We start from the raw sequence: 22,995 nt of genomic DNA, 5'->3' as shown, positions 1-22,995 counted from the left end.
AGAAGCCTCTGTGCCTAGCAAAGTGCCTTGGTACTTGTTCCAGAGTAGGTGCTAAGTAAATAATTGAATGAACTGAATAGCAAATTACATCTCGTTCTCGTTACGGAAGAAAAATATTTTGATTGAATTAGTTTGATAGCTGATAAGAGCAGTGATAGACAGACCTTTGCTCCCACCATCAGTTTTGATGTGCAGTCAGACTTCATTGTTTTGAAAATATTTGGAGGAATACTCATCCAAATTACTTACGATTCTGAATTTTAGAATACTTTTAAAGAAATGCAGTTTTCTTTCTTTCAAGTACATGTTGATAATAAAGTATTTCTGAAGAAAGATCCAGCAGGGCCTGCATTAAGTGAATGGATGAATTTCATGTAATTAGCAGCAGCCCCTTACTTAGCTATAGCTATGGATAGAGCCCACTGGGTAGAGCACTGGGCTTGGAATCAGGAAGACCTGAGTTCAAATTTGGCGTCAGGTACTTACAAGTGTGTGACTCTGGGCAAGTCACTTAGCCCTGTTTGCCTCAGTTTCCTTGTCTGTAAAATGAGCTGGAAAAGGAAATGGCAAACTACTCAGATATGACTGAAAAATGACTAAATAACAAAACCTTACATAACAGCAGTTCCTGTGCTTTAAAACACTTAAAGACAGCTAAAAAATGAAACATCCTCCTCTGCCCTTCACCCACCTCCATTTTATTTATACACTTATTTCCCCAGCAAACCCTTTCTTTTTAAATATTTGTTGTTCACTTGTGTCCAACTCTTTGTTTCCCCATTTGGGGTTTTCTTGGCAAAGATGCTGGAGTGGTTTGCCATTTCCTTCTCCAGCTCATTTTACAGAAGAGGAAACTGAGGCAAACATAGTGAAGTGACTTGCCCAGAGTCATAGTAAGTGCCTGAGGCTGGGTTTGAGCTCAGATCTCCCTGACTCTGGTCTGCCACTCTATTCACTGCACCACCTAACTGCCCCTTTTTAAATGATATAAAAGCAAACTTCAGCTTAGGTTGAATTTTCACAAGTTCAGAAAGAGTAGATTCTAGCAGTTCTACCACAGTGGTTTTAGTCTGTGTCAGAAAAACTATATGTCTTATTTAGCATACTTTGAAATGAATAACCCTCAGTATTTTCCATTACTGAGTGAAGGGAGCCATGGATGTAATAGAATGGAACCACATGGCTGATTGCATTGAATTTGACTGATACCTGAGGATGATCAGCTGCTGGGTCTTAGCATCAGCCTTTTGGCTGGACTGGCGAAGTCATGAAAGCAGATTGGGTAGGAGAGATTTGTATGTGCTGATAACTGAGGTGGGAAAAATGGCCCTGAGGCTGGGGCTTTGCTGTATGTGCAAGTCTAAAAGGATGAAGACTCTAGGCTAAGGGGCAGCTAGGTGGCACAGTGGATAGAGCACCGTCCATGGAGTCAGGAGGACCTGAGTTCAAATCCAGCCTCAGACACATAACACTTACCAGCTGTGTGACCCTGGACAAGTCACTTATCCCCATTGCCTAGCCAAATTAAAAAAAAAAAAAACAACATTCTAGGCTAGAAAAAGTTTGAGAAGGGGGGAGGTATATGATCAACCTCCATTAACTCATGAAAGAAATGGATAGAGCAGCCTCAGGATAGCTGTCTGTCTGTCTGGGCATACATGGACTTGTTCCAAATCGTAGAAACAGATGTAGTAAGCGTGCCTCTCTGTCCTCTCACTCATCATAACCTATAATGACAGATAAAAACAAAGGGCTAGACTTGACATAGTAGGGTGTAACTTAGGGAAATCATTCTCCTCGAAAATTACAGTGAAAATAAACAGAAATAGACTATAAAGAAGGTTTTACTTTTTTAACATGGGTGAGAGGAAAAGAGTAAATTGCAGATTTCCTTGGGTATCATGTGAGGCTTCTACTTTGAATGAGTACAAATGTGTGGGGCAGCATGGGATAGTGGATAGAGCCCGGGACTTTGGAGTGAGAAAAACATCAATTCCAATCTTACCTCAAGACAGTTATTAACTTTGGGGCCTGGGCAAGTCTCCTGTGCCTCAGTTCCTTCATCTGTAAAATGGAAGCAATAGTAGCACCTTTCTCACCTCTCAGGGTGGTTGAAAGAATCAAGTGAGGCCAAGTACGGATAACACTTTGCAAATATTGAAGCTCTCTACTTTGGGACATCATTGTCATTGTTGGGATTGATTTTTCTGCTGTCCCCTAAATCCTGAGGTCCTAGTTCTCTGGGAGCTCATTGAGCATCCAGATTCAGTAGCATTTTCTTCATAGGAGGAAAACACGGCGGGACTGGGGGGGTTTCTTTGGAGTTGAGAAGGGAGATGGCTTTTTGCCAGCACTCTACCTAAGGTTGGAATTGGAGCCGGAAGAAGGGGACCATAGAGGCTCTCCAGTCCAGGCTTCTTATTTTATAGATGTGGGAACCAGCTCTAGGGAAGTCACGGGACTTGCCCAGGGTCATTATGGAATGAGTGGTGGAAATGGAATTTGAGTCAGTGTTCTTCCCACTGTGTCATACTGCCTTTAGAGTAAGTCTGAAATAGCTCAATTATTAGGTTTGGTTTGATTTGCTGAGGCTGTCACGACTCCCTGAGACCTTTTGTGTTTTGATTTTCTTGTAGTACTGCTGCAGCAATGTACGTGTAAAACATTCTAGTTTTTGGATTATTTGTACCCCAATCTGGCTTCTGTTAGTATGGATAATTGCGTATTAACTAGATCACACAAGGCTCTGAGCAGGGATTGACTTTTCTCCTGTGGTAGTGTCCTATCAGGCACTGGACTTTCTTTAGGCCTTTTGGAGGGGTTGGGGGTGGGGAGAATGGTGTAGCACCTGAGAGGAGGAGAAATGTAATGAGAGATGTGATTGGAAACAGGAACTTTCTTTTTGTCCCCCAGATTTTGACAGCAGTCAGGTTCCCTCAGTGGGATAGAATGCATCGCTAGTGAGGGTATCTTCATGGGTCCTTGTCTCAGCTCCTTGTTTTTTCTCTTTATCATGACCTAACACCCATTCCCAGCCTAATCCAGCCATCCATCCTACATGTATGTAGCACTGGTCAGCATGGTAACCATGGGAGGGATTCTGATGGGTTAATGGGGAGACATCTCAACTCACATTTTAGGGTGACTGGTGGGCCAGGATCATCTTGTATATAAATAGTGGTGTGTTATCATTGTAATGCCAGCCTTAGAAGTCTACACAGGTTATTCTGTCTGGAGAACTTTTCCACCAGAAAACTGACCTTTTTTCTGCCTTTTGTCTCTGTGAAGGTGTTTGGGCCCATGGTGACTACTGTAAAATAAATCCCAAAACTGGAGGGATCATCATGCTTGGTAGGAGGTAAGGTGCTATCCAGGTTGTCCACTTCATTTTAATGGGGAGGGGGCAGAGGAAAATGAGGTGGGGTGGTGTGTGATTGAGGGGTAATGAGGCAAGGCTGTTGTGAAGGGTATGGGCAGGTGGGGCAAGAAGGACAGGTAGTCCTAAACACTCCTAAATACTTCCTCATTGTCATCGTTAATGCCTATGTTAGGGGGAGTCTGGGTGTTCCATGGGACTTCATCACTTCTCAGATCCCCAGCCTTTAGAGCATAGCCTAGTGCAGTGGCTATAGCTTTGGACTCCTGCCACTGCCACTTAGTTGCTGTGTGACTGTGAGCAAGTCTCTTAGCTTTTCTGAACCTGTGAATGAGATGATGAAAACACTTTGTAGACCTTAAAGATGTGTCCCAAAAGACTTGGTACAGTTTAAAGTTTTAATAACTTCAGAATTATAAATGTTACAAACTTAGAAAAATAACAACTTTAAAGGTTAATTATTGACATTTTTTACATATTGATGTTTGTTATGAAAATTCATAACATGAAAAAGTATACATTGCTCGTCTGTTTCTGAATAAGTTTGTAAAAACTTTCCTCAGCTCCTACTCTGTGACGAAAGGATTACATTTGTAATCCTAGCTTAGAGATTATCTAAAGAGTACGATTTTGGCACATACGTGATAGTGTTGATATAAACCCAGCAAAAAAAGTGTGACGGAGATAGATCAGTTGACCAAGGTGGACCTCCAGACTGAGGAAATGTCATCCGGGAGCTGCCGTACATGCACTGCATGATGACAGGCTGCTCAGTCTTGTTAAAATTAAAAATCTGTTATTCAAAAAGTACAAAACTAAATAAGTATTTTTTAAATAAGTAATTAAAAATTTTAAAGTTTGTAGCATTTAGATTTCTGAGGTTATGAAAGGTTACAACTTTACTAAGACTTTTTGGACATCCCATGTAAATGTCAATTCTTCTTATTCACTCCCTGACCTATCTGGGTGTAGCCAGATTCCAGCCCTATGTTCCGATGCACCCCTCTCTAGTGCACTTTGTTGACCCTGCAAAGACCTGCCTCTTTACTGTTGTGCACATCATGTGGCTCTGCAAGTGTCTCCTTCTTACTAGTTCAAGTTCCGCCCCTTCCAGGAAGCCACTGGCCTTCAGTGAATGCTCCTGTCCTTGAACTTGTCTCTGCCATTGACCTGGCCCTTAACATCGACCCCCTAGTATTGTTCTTGATCTTCTTATGTATTAATGTTCTTTCCTTTACTCTATAGTCCCCTCAAAGGCAGCAGCTGTATCTTGCTTACCTTTTAGTCAGGGCGGCCTGAGTTACATTCAGCACCAGACAGTCACTAGCTGTGTGACCCTGGGCAAGTCACTTAATCTCTATCTTAATTTAATCATCTGTAAAATGGGTGGGCTAATAACAAACAGCATCCATTTCCCAGAATTCTTGTGAGGATTAAATTAGTTAATATTTGTAAAGTGCTTTGTAAATCTATACTATAGTACTATATAAATGCTAGTTATTATTTTCATTATTGTTATTACTACTACTGCTATTATTATTCTAGTTTGGCCCCTCATTGCCTTTTAGCTAGACTGTTGCAGAGGCCTGTTAATTGGTCTCTTTACTTCCGTCCTCTCCCCTCCAATCCGTCCTTCACACAGCTGCCTGGAAATTCTACCTAAAGCACAAGTCTTACCATGTCGTTGCCCTTATTAGAAAGCTTAGAGCTTCCTTTTGCCTAGAGAATAAAACAGAAACTATTCTGTTCAACACTTAAGGCCTTTCACTGTCTGGCTTTAGCTCACTTTACCTCATTTTTTTTTCCCACCTAACTCCCCCTTCCCTAATCTCTGTTCTTGCCAGACTGGTCCGCCTCTTACTCCTCATCTCCTGCCTTTGTCTTTGTTCAGTATGACTCCTCTGCCTGGAACACAGTCTCTGTCCCCCTCCTCCTTCTAGAGTCTCTGGCTCAAGGCTCGAATCAGTGCTACCTCCTACGAGTGACTTTCTCGTCTTCCTACCTTCCCTCCTCAGCGGTGAATGCTCTTCTTGTCCTGAAATTACTTTGTCTGTAACTTGTATCTGTTTTGGTGTTCTATCCTCCTGGTAGAATGTGAACTCCTTGAGGGCAGGGAGGTCACTTTAGTAATAATTGTTTGTTGAGTTAATTTTTATTCCTTCCAGCTTGCATCATAAAGCTTGACACACCTGCGTATTCTTAGTGGTGTTTTGCTAAGGACATGTAGGGGAGTGTGGATACCAGTTCAGGCCAGCCTGTTGTTCCTTATGGGGACTGGAGCAATTGGAGTGAGAAATCCTGAGTGGATTGAGTAAGAGTGTCATTAATGGCCCAGTTATATAGTATGTTAATGTTTTCAGAGTGTTTTACACACTTTATGTTATTTGATCCTCACAACAACCCTGGGTGCTGTAGATGTTAACAGATATTATTAACTCCATTTTAGAGATGAAATAACTGAGGCGCAGACAAGTTAAGTTACTTGTCAGGGTCACACGGCTAATCAGTGTTGGAGGCAGAATTCAAAGCTAGTTCTCTCCTGACTCTCCAGTGGAGACATTGGATAATTACTGCATGAAGGTGGAAAGTTGTTAACTAAGATCTCGTTTGAAAGTCTTGGTATTTGACCTCAGATTTTCTGAGTGTGACTTTTAACTCTGTATATGGTTATAAATGTCATGGCTGATGATGGTTATGAGAAGCAGCTCATTCCCTGCCACCTCTCTGAGGAGCAGCTCTGGGTTAATGTCTTTGTTTTTATTTTCAGTGATGGTACACTCAACCCTAATGGAGTCCGTTTTGGCAGCTCTGAAATTTATAATATTGGTATGAATCCTGTTTCACTTACCAGTTGGCCTCTACTAGCAAAAAGAAATATTGTGGGGGAGTCTTTGTAGTCCAGAACTCAGAAATTCCAAGTCCCTTGTTTTTATTCCTAAACAAGTCACGTGCTCATTTGCCACCATGTTTGAGGCTTCTTCCCATTTTCTGCTTTCCAAAGTGCTTTTAAGAATTATCTAGTTTTAGTCTCATAATATGTTGAAAGGATAATCAATGTCATCTGCAAGTGAAGGAGAAGTGATTGATTATGAGTGCAATGGCAAAGCCAGTTACACACCAGTTAGCATTGGAACATTCTAGAGCCCAGCTTTCCTGACTCAAGTGAATTTTGCACTAGGTCCAACCAGTTGAGGCTTAGATAGATACATAGTTTCATGGAGTGGGAGTGGACTTTAGAGAAGATTGAGTTGAAATCCTTCATTTTACAAATAAAACTGACGTCCCTAATAAATGGCACAGCTGGATCAAGAACTTGGGTTTCAGGCCTCCCGGGCCCTTTTGCCACGTATTTCTTTAAAGAAAATTTGTTAAATGGCCAATTTTGTGGGACATATAAACCATCCCCTAAAGCAGTAGATGCTTATATTTGAATTTCAGCCAGTGCCTTGGAAATTAAAACACCTGGCAGTTGTTTTTACTTAAGTATTTGGCCATAACAAATACTGTTTGGTTCACAGTTTTTATCTTTTTAGTTCCATTGTGTATGAGGCTTTTTTAGGGGACTCTGCCTCATCCTTTTCAGGTGCTATTCCTTCTCGGCTAAGTTCCTATGTAGCAGCCAACAGCAGGAAAAATAACTGCAGCCTAAATATGGTTAACAGTGACAACTGTGTGAAGTTTCCTTTTAACAATAGAGCATAATAATGCAGGTGAAGAAAGAGGCCCATGTTGTTATGAACTGTTAGCTAGGCTAATCTTAGTTATACAAAGCATATTTTCATGTATAATCTCCTTTTGAAAATCTCAATGAATTGCTCTCATTCCTCTCCCCAAACTCTCAGGGATTTGTAGGGAACAGCATTAAGTAGTATGTGGAGATAGAGAGAATTTCAGGTCTGTTACGGTTGTGATGGACTAAACAGGTTACTGTTTACACCATAAAGGCCAAAGTATTAGCAAATGTTTCTTCTGGTACAATTGCAGTCTTTGCAGAAGAGCTTCCTTTTGTACTATTCACCTGAGTCCTTCTGGGTCTCATGAGCCACAGAGAAGCAATGCAGTGGGTCCTGGAGGCTTACCTTTGGGATTGTCAGTCCCTGGATTGCTGAGCATATGTATATATGAGTAGAAAAAGAAGTGAGAGGGGAAGGGGAGGAAATCTACCCTTGAGGTAAATTGGAGAGACTTAGACTGGGGTAAAACCCAAAGCTGGAGAGTTGACAAGATGTGGGGGTTGTTTTTGTATTCCACAGTTGAAGCCTTTGAGGAAGTCATGGACAGCCTCTGTATCCCACAGTACAACAAGGATGGGGAAGAGAGAGTGATCCTGTTCCTGAAGATGGTTCCTGAGCACTCATTCAGTCAGGACTTGGTGAAGAGGATTAAGGATGCCATTCGCCTTGGCTTGTCAGCCAGGCATGTCCCCAGCCTCATTCTGGAGACCAAAGACATCCCGGTAGGTTGGGGAGTCCTCTCTCAGGTGACTGTCTTTTCTGTCACTTTTGGCATAACCACTGGGTACTTGTCATCTACCTTGGAGCAGATGTGCAGGAAGTCTCTGCAGCTAAGGGCTGTGCTTGTTTTCTGCGTAGCTTCTCTGCGTTGCCGAGTGCTTTGTTTTCTTTTACTTTCCAGAGACTGCGTTTAAACTGTCTGTGATGAGCATGTACGCCCATTGGATGTGTGTACAGCCCAATAGAAAGACCTGTTTTTCACGAATACGATTTTTGTGCCTTTTTGGAAGTATTGTTCAGAAGATGAATTGTGACTTTTTAGAGCTTCCAAGGTAGTCTTTCTCCTTTAGGTTTGATATTAAACTATGAAGAAGAAGGAAAGTATAGATTGAGGTTCCTTAGAAGTATAGCTGGAGAAAGCTGGCTTCCCTTTTTGATTTCCATCTGCTGAGATTTTCATTTGAGACAAGAGTAGGAATTCACCCAGATTGGAGAGCAGCTTTAACTCTCATTTGCTTGTAAAATGAGAGCATTCTGTAAACCTAAAATACAAAGTGCTGAGCATGTGTGTACATACATGCCTTTGTGTACAAACAGTGTTGTGTATTTTAAGCTTACAGGATCTATGTCTCTCAAGGAAAGGCCGCAAGAAAACACCACCTGGTTAACATATTTTTGAAATTAAGTTGATCCACTGTGAGAAAAACAAAATAAAATGCTGCCCAGAAGTTGGTGTGAATGTGTAAACGTTATTTAGCCGTAGAAATGCATTATTAGGAAATATTGAACACTGTAATTCCATTAAATTTTTCAGATCACTAAAACTGTTTTCTTTCTCTGACAACTTTGAGTTTCTTTCTTTTGCTTAAAAAACAAAGTATCTCAAACTGTTAGGATTTCTTTTTAATCATGTGTCAGGAAACCTGATAGTTAATATGGGTTCGGAATGTGATTATGGAGAGTGGGTGAGGATAGTTGATATCCAGAAATTCACAAACCAGAAGTATATCAAGTGTCTGCTGCTGTGTGTAAAACTGTAATGAGAGCATCAAGCCTGGGCCCTTGGCCTGTCTTTGGTGTGAATTCACTGGGTGACCTTGAGTAAGTCATTTTCCCTCTTTGGGGCTTAAGAACCTGTTGTTTTGATCTCACTTTCATTTACAGATGTGTCCTTTCATTCTCCACATCCAATGAGGGATGTAATTCTTTGTAACAAAGGAAAAAAAAAACACTTTAGGAGAACAACTCGCATATCGAGTGTGCCTGACAGCATTTACATTTCACACCCTCAGTCTCCCACTTCTCTGATGAAGGCGGAAAGTAGGTGCATCTTCTGAGCTCTTCTTCCGGATTGACCCCCTTCATAGTAATCAGACAGCATTCAGTTTCTGTATTGCTTTTTCTGTTTACATTGTTGGAGTTTTATATTTTGTTTTTCTAGTTTTGCTTTCTTTATGTCCTATCAGTTCATATAAGTTTTCCCATGTTTCTTTGAATTCTTCTTATGGGTCACTTATCAAAGTGCAATAATGATCCATTGATCTGTCAGCAAGGATTTCTCAGTTACCTCTGACGTGCCAGGGCCTGTGCTGGGCGAACCACCCCTGTCCTTAAGGAGCTTACACTCTACTGGAAGAAACAGCAGATAAAAATATAAATACATACAAAGCAAGTACAAAGTAATTTGGAGTGGGGGAGGCCCTTCTGTTGTAGGTACTAGGTACTTCGTACCTCGTTTTTTGCTGGAGTTGAGTTCTCTCTTTTTCTTTCTTTGATTTCCTTGGAGCTCTTGCCTGGTGGTAGGATTTCTGGGTCAAATGGTGTGGACATTTTAGTAATCTTTTTTCCAGATTATTTTCTAGGATGGCTGGACCAATTCACAGCTCCCCTAACAGTGTGATAGTATGCATGTCTTCTTGAAGTGGGGCTGGGGCGGTCAAGGGACAGGCTGGACCGGATGATTTCTGAGGGCCCTTCCTACTTTAATGTTGTATTTCTGACACCTTTTGGATGGTGCCTTCTCATTTCTGCCACTTTGTTCTTTTTAGAATGCACTCTTGTCCTATTCATTTCTCCAGATGTGTCTGTTCCTCTTGGCCTGGCTCAAGGTCCTTCTCTTCCATGGAGTATTCTCTAAAGACGCCAGCCCACACTTAGCTTGTTCTGATCTAAATTCCTGTAGTTGTGATTTATTTTTACCATTAGGTCTGCATTGTCTTCTTTTTTGAATCTCTCCTGTCTCCCAACCACACACAATACTTTGTAAAACAGTTCTGAGCTCGTAGTAGATGCATATTAAGTACTTAGAAAATTGGATTGGATTTGTTCAGTCCTGGCATGCCACTTAGGGACGAGAGGCCCCGTAGAACAAAATGATTTATTTTTATCTCCCTCCCACAGAGCCCAGTGGGCCAGTGAGGACTTGGACTTAATATTTCAATTTCTCCAAGTCCTCTCACCATATGCAGATAGTTGAATTAAGACATTTGTCACCATTAGTGACCACTAACCTATCCAGAAACCAAGAGAGGCTGAAGCTTGTGATTTTTCCAGTAAAGGCAAAAGCAGCACACTTTATCTTTCAGTGACGGTCTATTTATTTTCCTGACTGACAAGAGAGGCATATTTTTGGTCCCTAGGGCCCTTTTGTATAGAACTTAAGTCTATACAGCACAGGAGACATTCGACTTTAAAGGCGAGAAATAAGATGTTGGCAGTGTGGTGTAGATAACAGGCAGGCCTTGGGGCATCACTGCTTAGATCATTAATTAGTTCACACATTGACGGACTTTTTCAAATGACTGAATTTTAATTATGCTTCAGGTAAAAATGCGTCCGTGGTAAACTGATCATGCTGATACCATGCTGTATTCTATGTTCGATGGCTTTGCTCTGAAAGAAAGTTTCTTAACCCATCCACATTTGTTAGTTACTTAAATCCAATTTTAATGGGGAGTGGGGAGTGGTGGGTGAGGGTGGGAAGCTTATGCAAGATATATATATATTTTTTGTGAGCAATGGAGGTTAAGTGACTTGCCCAGGGTCACACAGCTAGTAAGCGTTATGTGTCTGAGGCCACATTTGAACTCAGGTCCTCCTGAATCCAGGGCCGGTGCTCTATCTACTGCACCACCTAGCTGCCCCCATGCACGATATATTTCTAGAGAAAGCTAATACAATTAAGAACTTCAAGAAGAACTTTCCTACTAGAATTGTTAACAGTTAGACCTGATGGCGAAAAGGACAGTATTGAAGAATTACCTTGAAATTAATTTATCTTGTTTCATTCATTTGGTGACCTTAGCAGCCTTATTTCTTGTAGGTTTGTTGACATCTCTGCTTTTAAGCTCTCCCCAACTTCTCTACTCTTTGAAAGTTGGTTCTTCCAGGAAGGTTTTCTTGGTTTTGTAGGAATTGGGAATCTCACTTTGACAAAACACATTCATTTTACTTTCTAGTCTCTGAGTCTGAACCCTGAGAAGTGACCAGGAAGAAAGAACAACTCTTGTGCTTTCTGTGTTTGACTCTAAACTTTCTGAAGCCAAGGTCTCTGCCATGATTTAGGTTCTTCCCCAGGTGTTGTTGAACAGAAGGTCCTGAAGCCCTGTGCAGTGATGAAGACTGAATTCACTTGTAACATTGGAGTAATAGGCTTAGTCAGATTGACTCTTGATGTCCTAATAGTTTGGTGCTTTTATTTCAGTAAGGAAAGGAGTGGGGTTGGTAAAGAATGCACTCCCTTTTCACCCCCACCTTTGGAATTTCTTCTCTTCCTTCAGGGTTCAACTCAGGTGTCACTCTCTCTGTGTAGTTTTCTATAATCCCCCTGATTTTAGTGATAGAAAGATATTTCTAGAGTAATTTATCCAATCTCTGCTTTCCAGAACTCTTTTCTCCCTCTCTTGTGTTATGTTTCTCTCTCTGTCCCGTCTTCCGGGAGAGAGAGAGAGCCTGGGGACTATTAAGACAAAGATTGTCTTCAGTGTGTCACTCAGTGCCTTGTACATGATAGGTACTGCACCAGGGTTTGTTACATCGAGTTGAGCTCAGCTTCTGGATGGCAGAGTAAACTTCAGGAGGAGAAGGCGTTCTTCCGAATGAAAGGCAACTTATTATGTTCCCCTGAAGGCTTAAGGTCTTAGACAGACTAAGGTGTGTGGCACGTGGTCGGATACAGAAGTCCTTGTTTGAACAGTGCAGGTGATTTTCTTCAAAAGGACGTACACGTGGCGGGGAGGGTTTTTTACCGAGGAGTGCGCTCTGAATTTTTCCCTTTTCTCTTACCTTACAGTATACAATTAATGGGAAGAAAGTGGAAGTTGCGGTGAAACACATCGTTGCTGGGAAGTCAGTGGAACAGCGTGGCTCTTTCTCCAACCCTGAGTCCTTAGACTTGTACCAGAATATTCCTGAGCTTCAGAATTTCTAAACGTGACTGAATTGTGCATCTCTCTGACACACATTTGTACATAGAACTCTCCTATCTTCAAAAATCATTTAAATACTGAGGATTCTTTCACAAAGGAAACTTACACAAAGTACTTTATAAGTGGTAGAGGTAAATGATTTCCCTCTTGAGCAGTTGAGATCTTTTATCCTGCATCTTTGACAACTTGGAGGGTAATCCTAGATTTTAGAGGAAAAGGTAGCTTTGGGGGTGGGGTTATTTATCTATATGTATATCTAGGAAAGAGAGACTTTGAATGTGTGTATGACTACACACGCAAACACACAAACACACATAAACTGTATATAGGAGTGCACGTGTATATGTTATGACCATCGTTCAGTGACAGGATGATGTCCAAGAGGAAATTGAGGGCCTGGCTGGTGGTCTAGGTAAACTGAAATACTATCAAATAGTTCCTTATCCTGAGGGGTGACAGAGATTTTAGATTCACGATGAGAGCTTTCAAGTGGATCTGCTGAATGATCTTGTTCATTCCTCAAGGGGAAGGTGAACCTCAGGACTTTAATAATGTAGCTTATGTTTTACTCTGCACCTTGGACAGTTCCTCAGGAGATGCTGATTTCTCATTGAGCATCAGCAGGTCCTTAGACGGGTCTAGGTGTAGCTCTAGTCCCAGAGCTGTTCGTAGCTGATTGCTACAAACTCTGCAGCTGAGTGACTGTTAGACTGTGTTAGATATGCCTGTGCTAGTATGTCATAGCTCATTGAACCAGATTTGTGAAAAGCCTGTGCTTTCCCATTGACAAATGGATTTTAATATTTCATAGGACTTTCCTATTGAATTGATTTTTAATTTTTAGTAGTTTAAAAAAGTTTAAATGTAATTGTGAAGTGTTGGGTTTGTATGTTTTGGTGATAGACATTTGTACCACTGGGTGATGTTTCCTTTTCTGGAAGTACGAATAGAAACATTGTGTAATGTTTTTAGCCTTGGTGATGAAGTGTGTCCTTCTAGCGCTGGGGCTGGCCCTGGATTCTGGGAGAGATGGAGGTGGAGGTGCCCAGTAGCCTTTGTGCCCTCAGGAAAATACTCCTTCAGTTTCTGATATTATTGTATTTTCTGGATATGTTGATTTCTTTAGTTTCATGTTGCAATTTCATTATTAGAGCTTCCCATGTTACACCAACAAATTATTTTGGTGAACTCTTTATTTTATCCTGTTATGAATTTTACAAACTCTATTACTCGTTTTTGTATTTTTTTTTTCAACAGAGCACAATGTTCCGAGTGAAATTAATCTTTTGAGTTCTTTTTTTCTTCCGGGTTATAATACAAAGGGGGAAAGTGCTGTTAGGAATATGGTGCAACAAATAAATGAATATATCTATATATTATATATATGTATAAATGCTTGTCATTTTTTAAAAGGAAGAGAATGCTGATTTCCACAGATGTATTGACATATTGTTGTAATGACGCCTGCTTCCTCTCATCAGCAAGTTTTGCATTTGTAATCTCTTTCCCAGTAAGAGTGATTAGCTATTCTGAGCCATTGGGGGTCCTGACCAGAACTCCGTAGTGTCCACCTGCAGATTTACATGGGACTTGAGACTCAGAGTTTAGTCCATGTTAGGGAGCAACATTTTTCTCTATGTAACACTCATGGTCCAATATGCGTTGTATTCTGACCTTTGAAGAAGACAGAGGCTCTGCAGGTTTATAGCTATAGCTCTCTACTGTGCTATTGCAGGAATGTGGAGAAAGTAGAGTTGTATTTGAGTCTTAGGTGTAGATATCCTTGCAGTTGAGTATGAGGCTTTGACTAATAATCAGCATAATGTCCCTTTTGTATTCACACATAATGTTGTGGGTTTAAAACCGGAAAGGATCTTGGAGTCCAGTTAGGCCCGCTTCCTCATTTTGCAGATTAGAAAAATGAGGCTCTGAGAGGAGAGATGAGATGATTTATGCAGGGTTACCTAGGTGATGAGGGGCAGGGCCGGGAATTGGAGCCACTCCTGTGTCTCCCAGTCCAGTGTTCTTTCCACCTGGGCAGGCTGCCTTCCTAGGTGCTATGGGGGAATGAATGCAAGAGAGTTATAAGACCAGTCCTTGTTCTCTAAGAGTTTACTTACAATCTAGTTGGGGAGAACATACACATGGAACAACTTGATAAACGACGCAAAGCATTATGTAGTTAAATGTCAAGGTGAAAGATATGGGAAATAGGTAACAGTGAGTTCTGAGGATATAGACCTGCATATGGACTCTGGTCAGGGAAAGATTTCATGGAATAGGACAGCAGTGGATTTTGAGCTGGGCCTTGAAGGATGGAGAGTATTCAGTTAGGTGGAGAGGTAGGCAGAAGATATTCTAGATGGGGGAACAATATAATCAAAGATTTAGAGCTGGAAGTCTGACTCTTGTGTTAGAATATCACCCTGATACATAAGGCCTAAGTATGCTTGGGGAAGCCTCTGACTTGTCTGGTTTATTATTCCACTTGGATGACCTGGGAATGCTAGTATCAACCCTCTGCCCTCGTCTAAGAGTAAATGCCATCTCCCCTTACCAAGCACCGGGATCACAAGAATAAAAAAAGGAATAGTTTCCTGTATACAAGGTAATGGAATCAGAACTTCTGTCTGAGCTTATAAACATAATGGAGGTACCTGCTAGTTAGCATCCTTTCCCTGCCCGGTTTGGTTTTCATGTGCTACTTTGGTTATGCCTCCAGTGGGGATGGAGAGGGTTATGCAGGTTTGCTCCCTGGGAATCAGTGTTTCAACCATGAAACTTCTTTGTGTAGCATTGTTTGGTTCTGGCTGTTTCCCACAGTTTCTCTTCCACAAAATCTAGTATTATAGGCAGTGTCTCACCCCACTGTGCCTTCCATCTCTACACAGGAGTTACACTTCTTACTCTTTTTTTTTAAATAAATTTTTTATTGATATCTTTTTTCCTACATTTTCCTCCTCCCAAAGAGCCATCCTATGTAACTGGTTAATCACCAAGTATTCATTAAGTGCCTACTATGTGCCAGGCAATGTGCCAATTACTGGGGATACAAAGGAAGTCAAAAGACAGTGTGCTCTCAAGGTGCCCACTGTCTAATGGAGATAATATGCAAACAGCTATTTACAAATAAGAGATACATGAGATAAATTGGAGACAGTCAACCGAGGAAAGCACTAGTATGAAGGCAGATTGAGAAAGACTTCTTGTAGAATGGGGTAGTTGCTGAGACATGAAAAAAGCCAGGGAAGCCAGGATGCAGAGGTGAGGAGGGAAGAATGTTCTAGGTATGGGGGACAGCCAGTGAGAGTGCCCAGAGCTGAGACAAGAGAGAGTGACTGGTTTGTAGAGCAGCCAGTGGGCCAGTGTCACTGGTTCTCCGGGTTTTTAGAGGGGTGGGTGGTGTGTGAAGTATAAGAAGACTGGAGAGGCAGGGAGAAACCAGGAGAGCTTTAAAAGTTAAGGATTTTATATTTGATACTAGAGGGAATTGGGGGCCACCAGAGTCAGATATGAGCGTGTCATGGTGGTGACAAGTGTGACATGATCATATCTTTGCTTTAGGAAGATCAATATGGCAGCTGAATGGAAGATAGATTGGATTGAGGAAGACATTTCGACAGGGAGATGGACCAGTAGGCTTTTGCAATAGTCCAGGCATGAGGCAATAAGAGCCTGAACCAGGATGGTGGCAGTGTCAGAGGAGGGAAGGGGGGGGCATAGATGACAGATGTGAAGGTGGTAAAGAGGACTTGGCTAGTGATGGTGTGGGGGGTGGGGGGCTGGCAGTGTGGGAGAGTGAGGAGTGGAGTTTGACCCCTACGTGTCACCAGCCTGGGTGACTGGAAGAGTGGTGTTAGCCTCAACAAGTAATAGGGAAGTTAGGAAGAGGGGAGGGCTTTTTTGGGGGAAAAATGATGAGTTCAGTTTTGGACATGTCAAATTTAAGATGTCTTTAAGATCCAATTTGAAATGTCCAATGGGCAGCTGCAACTGTGCTTCTAGAGGTCAGGCGCAAAATAAAATTAATAAGTCTGAGAATCAGAAATCAAATAAATCTGAGAATCATCTGTATAGAAGGAAGGAAACAAGCATTTATTAAGTGCTTATTGTGTGCCAAGTATTTGTGCTAAGCATTTTACAAATATCTCATTTAATCCTTACAACTCAGGGAGTTAGATTGCTATTATTTTTCCCATCTTACATTTGAGAAAACTGAGACAGGTTGAACGACTTGCCCAACCTCACGGTTTCAAAGCCTGAATTTGAACTCAGGTCTTCCTGACCAGGGTCTAGCTCTCTATCCATTTTACCACCTAGCTGCCATCTTAGTAATGAAAGTTGAATCCATGGGAACAGTTGAACTGAACAAGTGATATGTGATAAATGGAGAAGATAAGAGGGCTCAGAATAGAACCCTGTAGGGCACTCATGGTTGTTAGCGTGTGTGAGCTAGATGGAGACCCAGCCAAGGATAGTCAGTGGAGGCCAAGGATAAAATTTGAGCAGTGGCCACTGGGTGTTCCGAATCACTGGGATGGGGAGGGAATGATGTGGTGAGAGCATGTTAATCATTAAGGAATGAGTTTGGGCAGGCTATCATTATTTATAGAAGCAGTCTGGGTGGACTTGTTCAGACAGTGAGTAGCTAGAAAGCATTTGGGGTGGAGGAATGCCTGGGCACAGGCAAGCCAAAAGCTGTGGAATTTGTGTCTTGAGGTCATGATCCACAGGCTTCGATGGAAGGCCAGGAAGCCCTTTACCTAAAGGGGAAAAAAAAGAGAAAGAGAACCCCGCCCCTAGCAAAATCAATCAATACGTAGAAAAATTTGAAATTGTATGTAATGTTTCACCCCCTAGACTTCCCGGGACAGCTGGGTGGCACTGCAGTGGATCAAGCTTTGGGCCTGGAGTCAGGAAGACTCATCTTTAGGAGTTCAAATCTAGCCTCTGACACTTTCTAGCTGTGTGACCCTGGGCAAGTCACTTAACTCTTTGCTTCAGTTTCCTCTTCTGTAAAATGAACTGGAAAGGAAAAACCACTCCAGTATCTTTGCTGGGAAAACCCCAAATGTGGTCACGAAGAGTCAAACATGACTGAAAAACTGAACTAGACTTCCCACCTCTGAAAAATATTGATATGGCAGTGTCTTCTCATATCTCTTCTTTTTTTTTTAATGAGAAAGATATTATTTTTATTTTTTATTTATTTTATTTATTTATTTTTTGGTGAGGCAATTGGGGTTAAGTGACTTGCCCAGAGTGACACAGCTAGCAAGTGTTATGTGTCTGAGGCCGGATTTAAACTCAGATCCTCTTAACTCCAGGGTGGTGCTCTATTCACTGTGCCACCTAGCTGCCCTTCATATCTTTTCTTTGGGGAAATGCTTGTCCTTTATAAGTTTGCAACATTCCGTTTTGATTATTCTGTATTTTTTTTCATTTTCATTATCATAGACATATTTTCTTGCTATGCTTACTTCACTCTACATCACTTCATGTAAGTCTTTTCATACTTCTCTGTATCATCATATTCATCATTTATTTACAGCATAGTAATAGTCCATTACCTTCATCAACTGCAGTTACTTTTTTTTTTTTTTTTTGGTACATGGTTCCCACAGCCCCAACCCTCATATAAGAGTTCTTGTTGGAGCTTTAAAAACACTCACCTTGTCCCTTAAAAAGCAAGTCTCTGTCTAACCTCGTGTAGATTTGTGGTAAATCATTAGTTTGCCTTCTGTCCTCCAGAATAATATGTGTCTCTTGCCAACATTTCTTATTGGGCCTCTCCCTCCCAGGTCCTCCCTAACTGCCTTTCCATAATCCCTTGGGGAGGCCTAGAGCTACTTTCTGTGAAATTTAACAAAGGAAAGGGGTGTAGCATTGGCTCCTGGCACAAACACTTTTGTAGACCTGAGAAGACAGATTTTAGTCGTAACTTCAGGAGCAAGTAGGATATTTGTAAGGGACAATGAGGGAGGCCTGGCTGCTGTTGAAGGGTGGAGGAATAGTGAAACAGAATGCTGGAGAGATGGAGAGAGATAGTAGTTGTAGGTGCCTGATCCTCCCCTCTCCTCAAACTAGCATCTTAAATCTTTCCTTCCTTTCCTAGCTGAGCTCTGTTTTTTTTACTTTCCACTCCTTAATCTCTTGCAGTCTATCTTCTGACCTCATCTCTCAACAGACTGCTCTCTCCAAGCTGCCCAGTGACCCCTTAGTTGGCAGATATGATGACCTCTTGGTCTTCATTCTTTTTGACCTTTCTTTAGCATTTGACAGTTGGCCAGCATCTCCTCTGAGACACCCCTCCCCTCCATGAGTTTTTGTGATGCTGCTCACTCTCAGCTGCTCTCTCCAGTCTCCTTTACTAGATCATCATCTATGTCCCACTCCCTTGGCTTGGGTTTACTCTACTGTTTTGTCTTGGGCCCTCTTCTCTCTTTGTTGTCTCTCTTGGTGATCTGATCAGCTTCTGTGGGTCCAGCTATTATCTCTACAAATCATTACGGACAGCCCTAGTCTCTCCCTAACTCTTGTCCGTATCACCAACTGCCTGTTGGACAGCTCCAATTGAATCTCAAATACATGTCCACAACAGAACTCATTTTTTCCTCCATACTCTCTCTCCCTTCCTAACTCCTTAAGGACCCCACCATCTTTCCAGTCACCAAGGTTTGTAACTGAGGACTCAGCTTCAACTCTTCACTGATTCTATCTCAGTATTTCTCACATGTATCTTCTTTTCATTCACAGGGCCACCACCCTTGTTCAGGACATCATCATCTCAGCCAGACTATAGCAGTAGACTCCTAACTGGTTAACTTTCTTTCATTTTCTCTCTCCAGTCTGTTTCCCACATAGCTGCCACATTGATCTTAAAGTGCAGCTCTGACTCTGTCACTCCACTGGCTAAGAAGCTGTGGTGATTCCTTCTTGCCTCTAGGATAAAATATAAGCTCTTCCATTTGACTTTTAAAGCTCTTCATAAATGGCTTTATTTATTTATTACCATGACATGCACCACCTAGCTGCCCTTCCAACCCCTAATCTTACAGTTGAAGAAACTGAGGCCCAAAGAGGTTAAGTGTCTTGCAAGGTCACACAGGTAGCAAGCATCAAGTATGCTTATATATAGAATAAGCCCTATCTTGGGGGGGTGTCGGTGATGTGCAGTAAGTTTCCCCACTTCTTGATTTTGCTTCAACACAGGTCCTCTGCAGCTGATCAATATTCATTTCTTATAAGCTGTACGGAGTCATTAACACTTCCTTACATTGGGAATACACATACATATTCCAGCCATACTGACCTAATTAATAACAATTCTCCATACATGACATTCCATCTTATAATTCCTTACTTTTGGACAGGCTGTTCCCCCAAACCTAGAATGCCCTCCCTCCTCACCTTCATGTTCTAGAAACCCGAGTGACCTCTCCTACAGGAAACTAATCCTTATTCCCCCAGTTATGCCCTTCCCTCCTGATCTTACTTGGTATATATTTTTAATTTATTTCTCTGTGTAACACATTCTTTCCCCTAATAGGATGTAAGCTTCTCAAGCCCAGGAAATGTCACATTTTTATCTTTAAACAGTCCCTAACATAATGGTTAACACATAGTAGGTGCTATGTTTAATTAATGCTGAGCATTAATAAGCTAATTAATTAATGCTAAGCATTAATAAATACTTGCTGAAAGCTGAATGAATGTCTCATCTCTTCCAGCTTGTGCCTCTTCGATCTTTGAGGATAATGGAGGCAAACAGAGGTTAAGTGATTTGCCCAGGGTCACACAGCTAATAAGTTCCTGAAGCTGGATATAAACTCCAGCCCTGGCACTATATCCACTGCACCTCTGCCATATGACTTACAAATCATTGGCAATGAAGTAGAAATGAATCTTACATGGGTTGACAGGCAAGAGGGCTTGTGTAATGGAGTCTGCTAAACTTGGGAATTGAGACCTGGGTTCAAGTTTCAGTCCCAGGATTTACTAACCATGTGAATATGAGCAAACCATCTCTTCTCTGTCACTCTCAGGAGTCTCATCTATGGAAAAGGAGTAATGTCCTATGAGCTACCCCAGAAGGTTATTGTGAAGAAAATACTTTGTAAACCTTAAAATGCTATAGGAATGTAAATTGTTGTTCTTAATTTCACTGATGGGTCTGTCATTCATAAATCTGTCAGCTCTTTTAAGATTCATTTTTATTTCCTTGCCAGTGATTTGTAAGTCAGTCATATGGCAGAGGAAGTTGGTGGTGCAGTGAATATAGGCGTTTAAATCCAGCTTCAGGTACTTATTAGCTCTGTGACCTTGGGCAAATCACTTAACTTCTGTTTGCCTCAGTTTTCCTCAACTATAAAATGGGGATAATAATAGCATTCGTACTGTGGGGTTGTGAGGAGCAAAGGAAATAACATTTGCAAAAAGTGCTTAGTGCAGTACCTGGATTATAGCAGGTACTGTATAAATGCTATTCCCTTCACTTTCGCATGGATTTTTCTGATACGCTGGTATGACTTCATTAATTGGATGGAAGATACTGTTGTTCTGGGTTCTAGAAACTTAGGTTTGAAAGCCAGAGAGGCGATTAGTCTATCCTGTTTGTTCCTCACATTTTAGTAGGAAATGTTTTCTAAATGGATACATATTACTCATTTCACTAGGCTCTTTCATGGAGACTATGGATATTGTTGCTTTCTCTTTAAGAACCAAGTGGAATATTGTGGAAAAGGCAATTTTGCTGACAGTTTGGAGAATTGTAATTGTCATTCTGTGACATGTTTTGCCCTTTGGGGTCAGGGAGAGTGTTTGTGAACTTAATTTTGATCTATGAGAGAAACTATGGAGAAGAGAGAAAAAAAGCGAGGAAAAATATCTTTTTTGTTAATACAGTTATTTTATCAACTTATTTTATGAATAAATAGAATTTTATGAGGAATAAGTCTGGAGAGATTATTAAGAATAAGGGCTTGAGCCAAGCTAAAGATATTCTTTTTTAGCATGGCTGGAGAGAAACTGGAGAAAAAGAAAGAGGATGGAGAGGCCTTCTTTCTTAATGTAATTGTTTTAATCATCATCTTGCAAAGAGATGAAGAGAATGCTTATTAATATCTATTATGTGCTACTCTGGATGAACTGAGTAGTGTGTGATTGTGTCCTCAGAAGTGAAGTCATTGCTGCTAAACTGAGGGTTTGAGGAAATTCTGGTTATAATCATTCTTACAGCTAAAATATTGTAAATAATTATATGTCTTTTATATTATTAATTTAATTATTAATACATTATATATTCAGTAGCTTTTGTATTTGTTTAATCTGAAGAGATTAAGGGAATTAATATGTAGAAAGTTAAACCGTCAAATAAGAAGCTTTTTCCATATTTGCTGAAATGGGGTGGGGGTGCTGAGCTTAGTTAATTAATGAGAGATATGATATACAATTTTATTAATTAATAAGAAATTATCCAAATATACCCCAGGATTACACTAGAGTTCAGGATGATACAATTAAATATGGGAACCAGTCAAGTAGCATGCTGTGGGGTGACCTACAAGTGAGCATAATGAACTCGGATCCTGTGTTGCCCTTCCGAACCTTGATAGAAGTGGTTATATATTAAATATACCAACATTCCAGAGAAATAACAAGAAACCCGTGCACAAAATTTATGTATCCTAGCTAAATATATTGAAGGGTAAAAGTTACAGCTAGCTGGGTCTGAGATAAAGAATCAAGAACAAGACAGAGATATTATGCTTTTCTCCTAGGCATTTCTAGAGGGAGAATGAGTCTTTGTCTTGGCCTGTAGATCAAGTTTCATGCCAACTATCAGTACCATGTAAGCACTGGCAACCCCAGATCAGTTTAGGGGACATAGCAGCACAAAAGGAGGGAGGCTTCTGACTCTCTTCATAGAATCATAGATCTTTCTGGAGTTGGAAGGGACCTCAGAAGATGTCTATCCCAACCCCTAATCTTTTCTTTTCTTTTTTTTTTTTTGTTTTTTTTTTTGGGCAACTGGGGCTAAGTGACTTGCCCAAGGTCACATAGCTAGTAAGTGTCAAATGTTTAGTCTGAGGCCGGATTTGAACTCAGGTCCCCCTGACTTCAGGGTTGGTGCTCTATCCTCTGCACCACCTAGCTGCCCTTCCAACCCCTAATCTTACAGTTGAAGAAACTGAGGCCCAAAGAGGTTAAGTGTCTTGCAAGGTCACACAGGTAGCAAGCATCAAGTATGCTAATATATAGAATAAGCCCTATCTTGGGGGGGTGTTGGTGATGTGCAGTAAGTTTCCCCACTTCTTGATTTTGCTTCAAAACAGGTCCTCTGCAGCTGATCAATATTCATTTCTTATAAGCTGTATGGAGTCATTAACACTTCCTTACATTGGGAATTAATTCTTGTGAAGTGTCCCTGGCACATTTAGTGTACACATACTTATTAATAAGAGATGCTGGAATATTTCATTAATGGAAGACAGATGGTTTGGAATAACATACAGTTGAAGACACACAGAGCAGAGACTTCCCTTGACGTGACTTGGCCCAAATATAGTAAGAACTCACTTAATAAGAGAGAAGGAAAATAGAATACTCCTGGGCATTTTTAGTGTTTGATATGGCCATAAGGTACACCGGCTGGGCTACCTTTAGTGTTTTTATAAACCTTTTTCCTCCTTTAATTTCCCAGTATACCCTGTTAGCAGTGTTATCAGTGTAGTGAGAC

At 41.1% G+C, this 22,995-nt stretch overlaps 1 protein-coding gene across 1 annotated transcript in view; it reads left to right on the top strand.

Moving 5' to 3' along the window:
• AACS (acetoacetyl-CoA synthetase) overlaps nucleotides 1-13,638 on the top strand; it is a 90,044-nt gene extending 76,406 nt beyond the window's left edge. The window contains exons 15-18 of the mRNA XM_027853564.1: nucleotides 3,289-3,358; nucleotides 6,144-6,202; nucleotides 7,630-7,832; nucleotides 12,122-13,638. Coding sequence (XP_027709365.1) covers nucleotides 3,289-3,358; nucleotides 6,144-6,202; nucleotides 7,630-7,832; nucleotides 12,122-12,259 — 470 coding nt within the window. The 3' untranslated portion in view covers nucleotides 12,260-13,638. The remainder of the gene's footprint in view (nucleotides 1-3,288; nucleotides 3,359-6,143; nucleotides 6,203-7,629; nucleotides 7,833-12,121) is intronic.
• The last annotated feature ends 9,357 nt before the right edge of the window (nucleotides 13,639-22,995 follow it).

Source organism: Vombatus ursinus, unplaced genomic scaffold, assembly GCF_900497805.2.
Source record: "Vombatus ursinus unplaced genomic scaffold, bare-nosed wombat genome assembly UNPS02009994.1, whole genome shotgun sequence".
Classification (NCBI taxonomy): domain Eukaryota; kingdom Metazoa; phylum Chordata; class Mammalia; order Diprotodontia; family Vombatidae; genus Vombatus; species Vombatus ursinus.
Note: the sequence above shows the minus strand (reverse complement) of the source record. Positions and strands in the feature narration are given on the sequence as shown.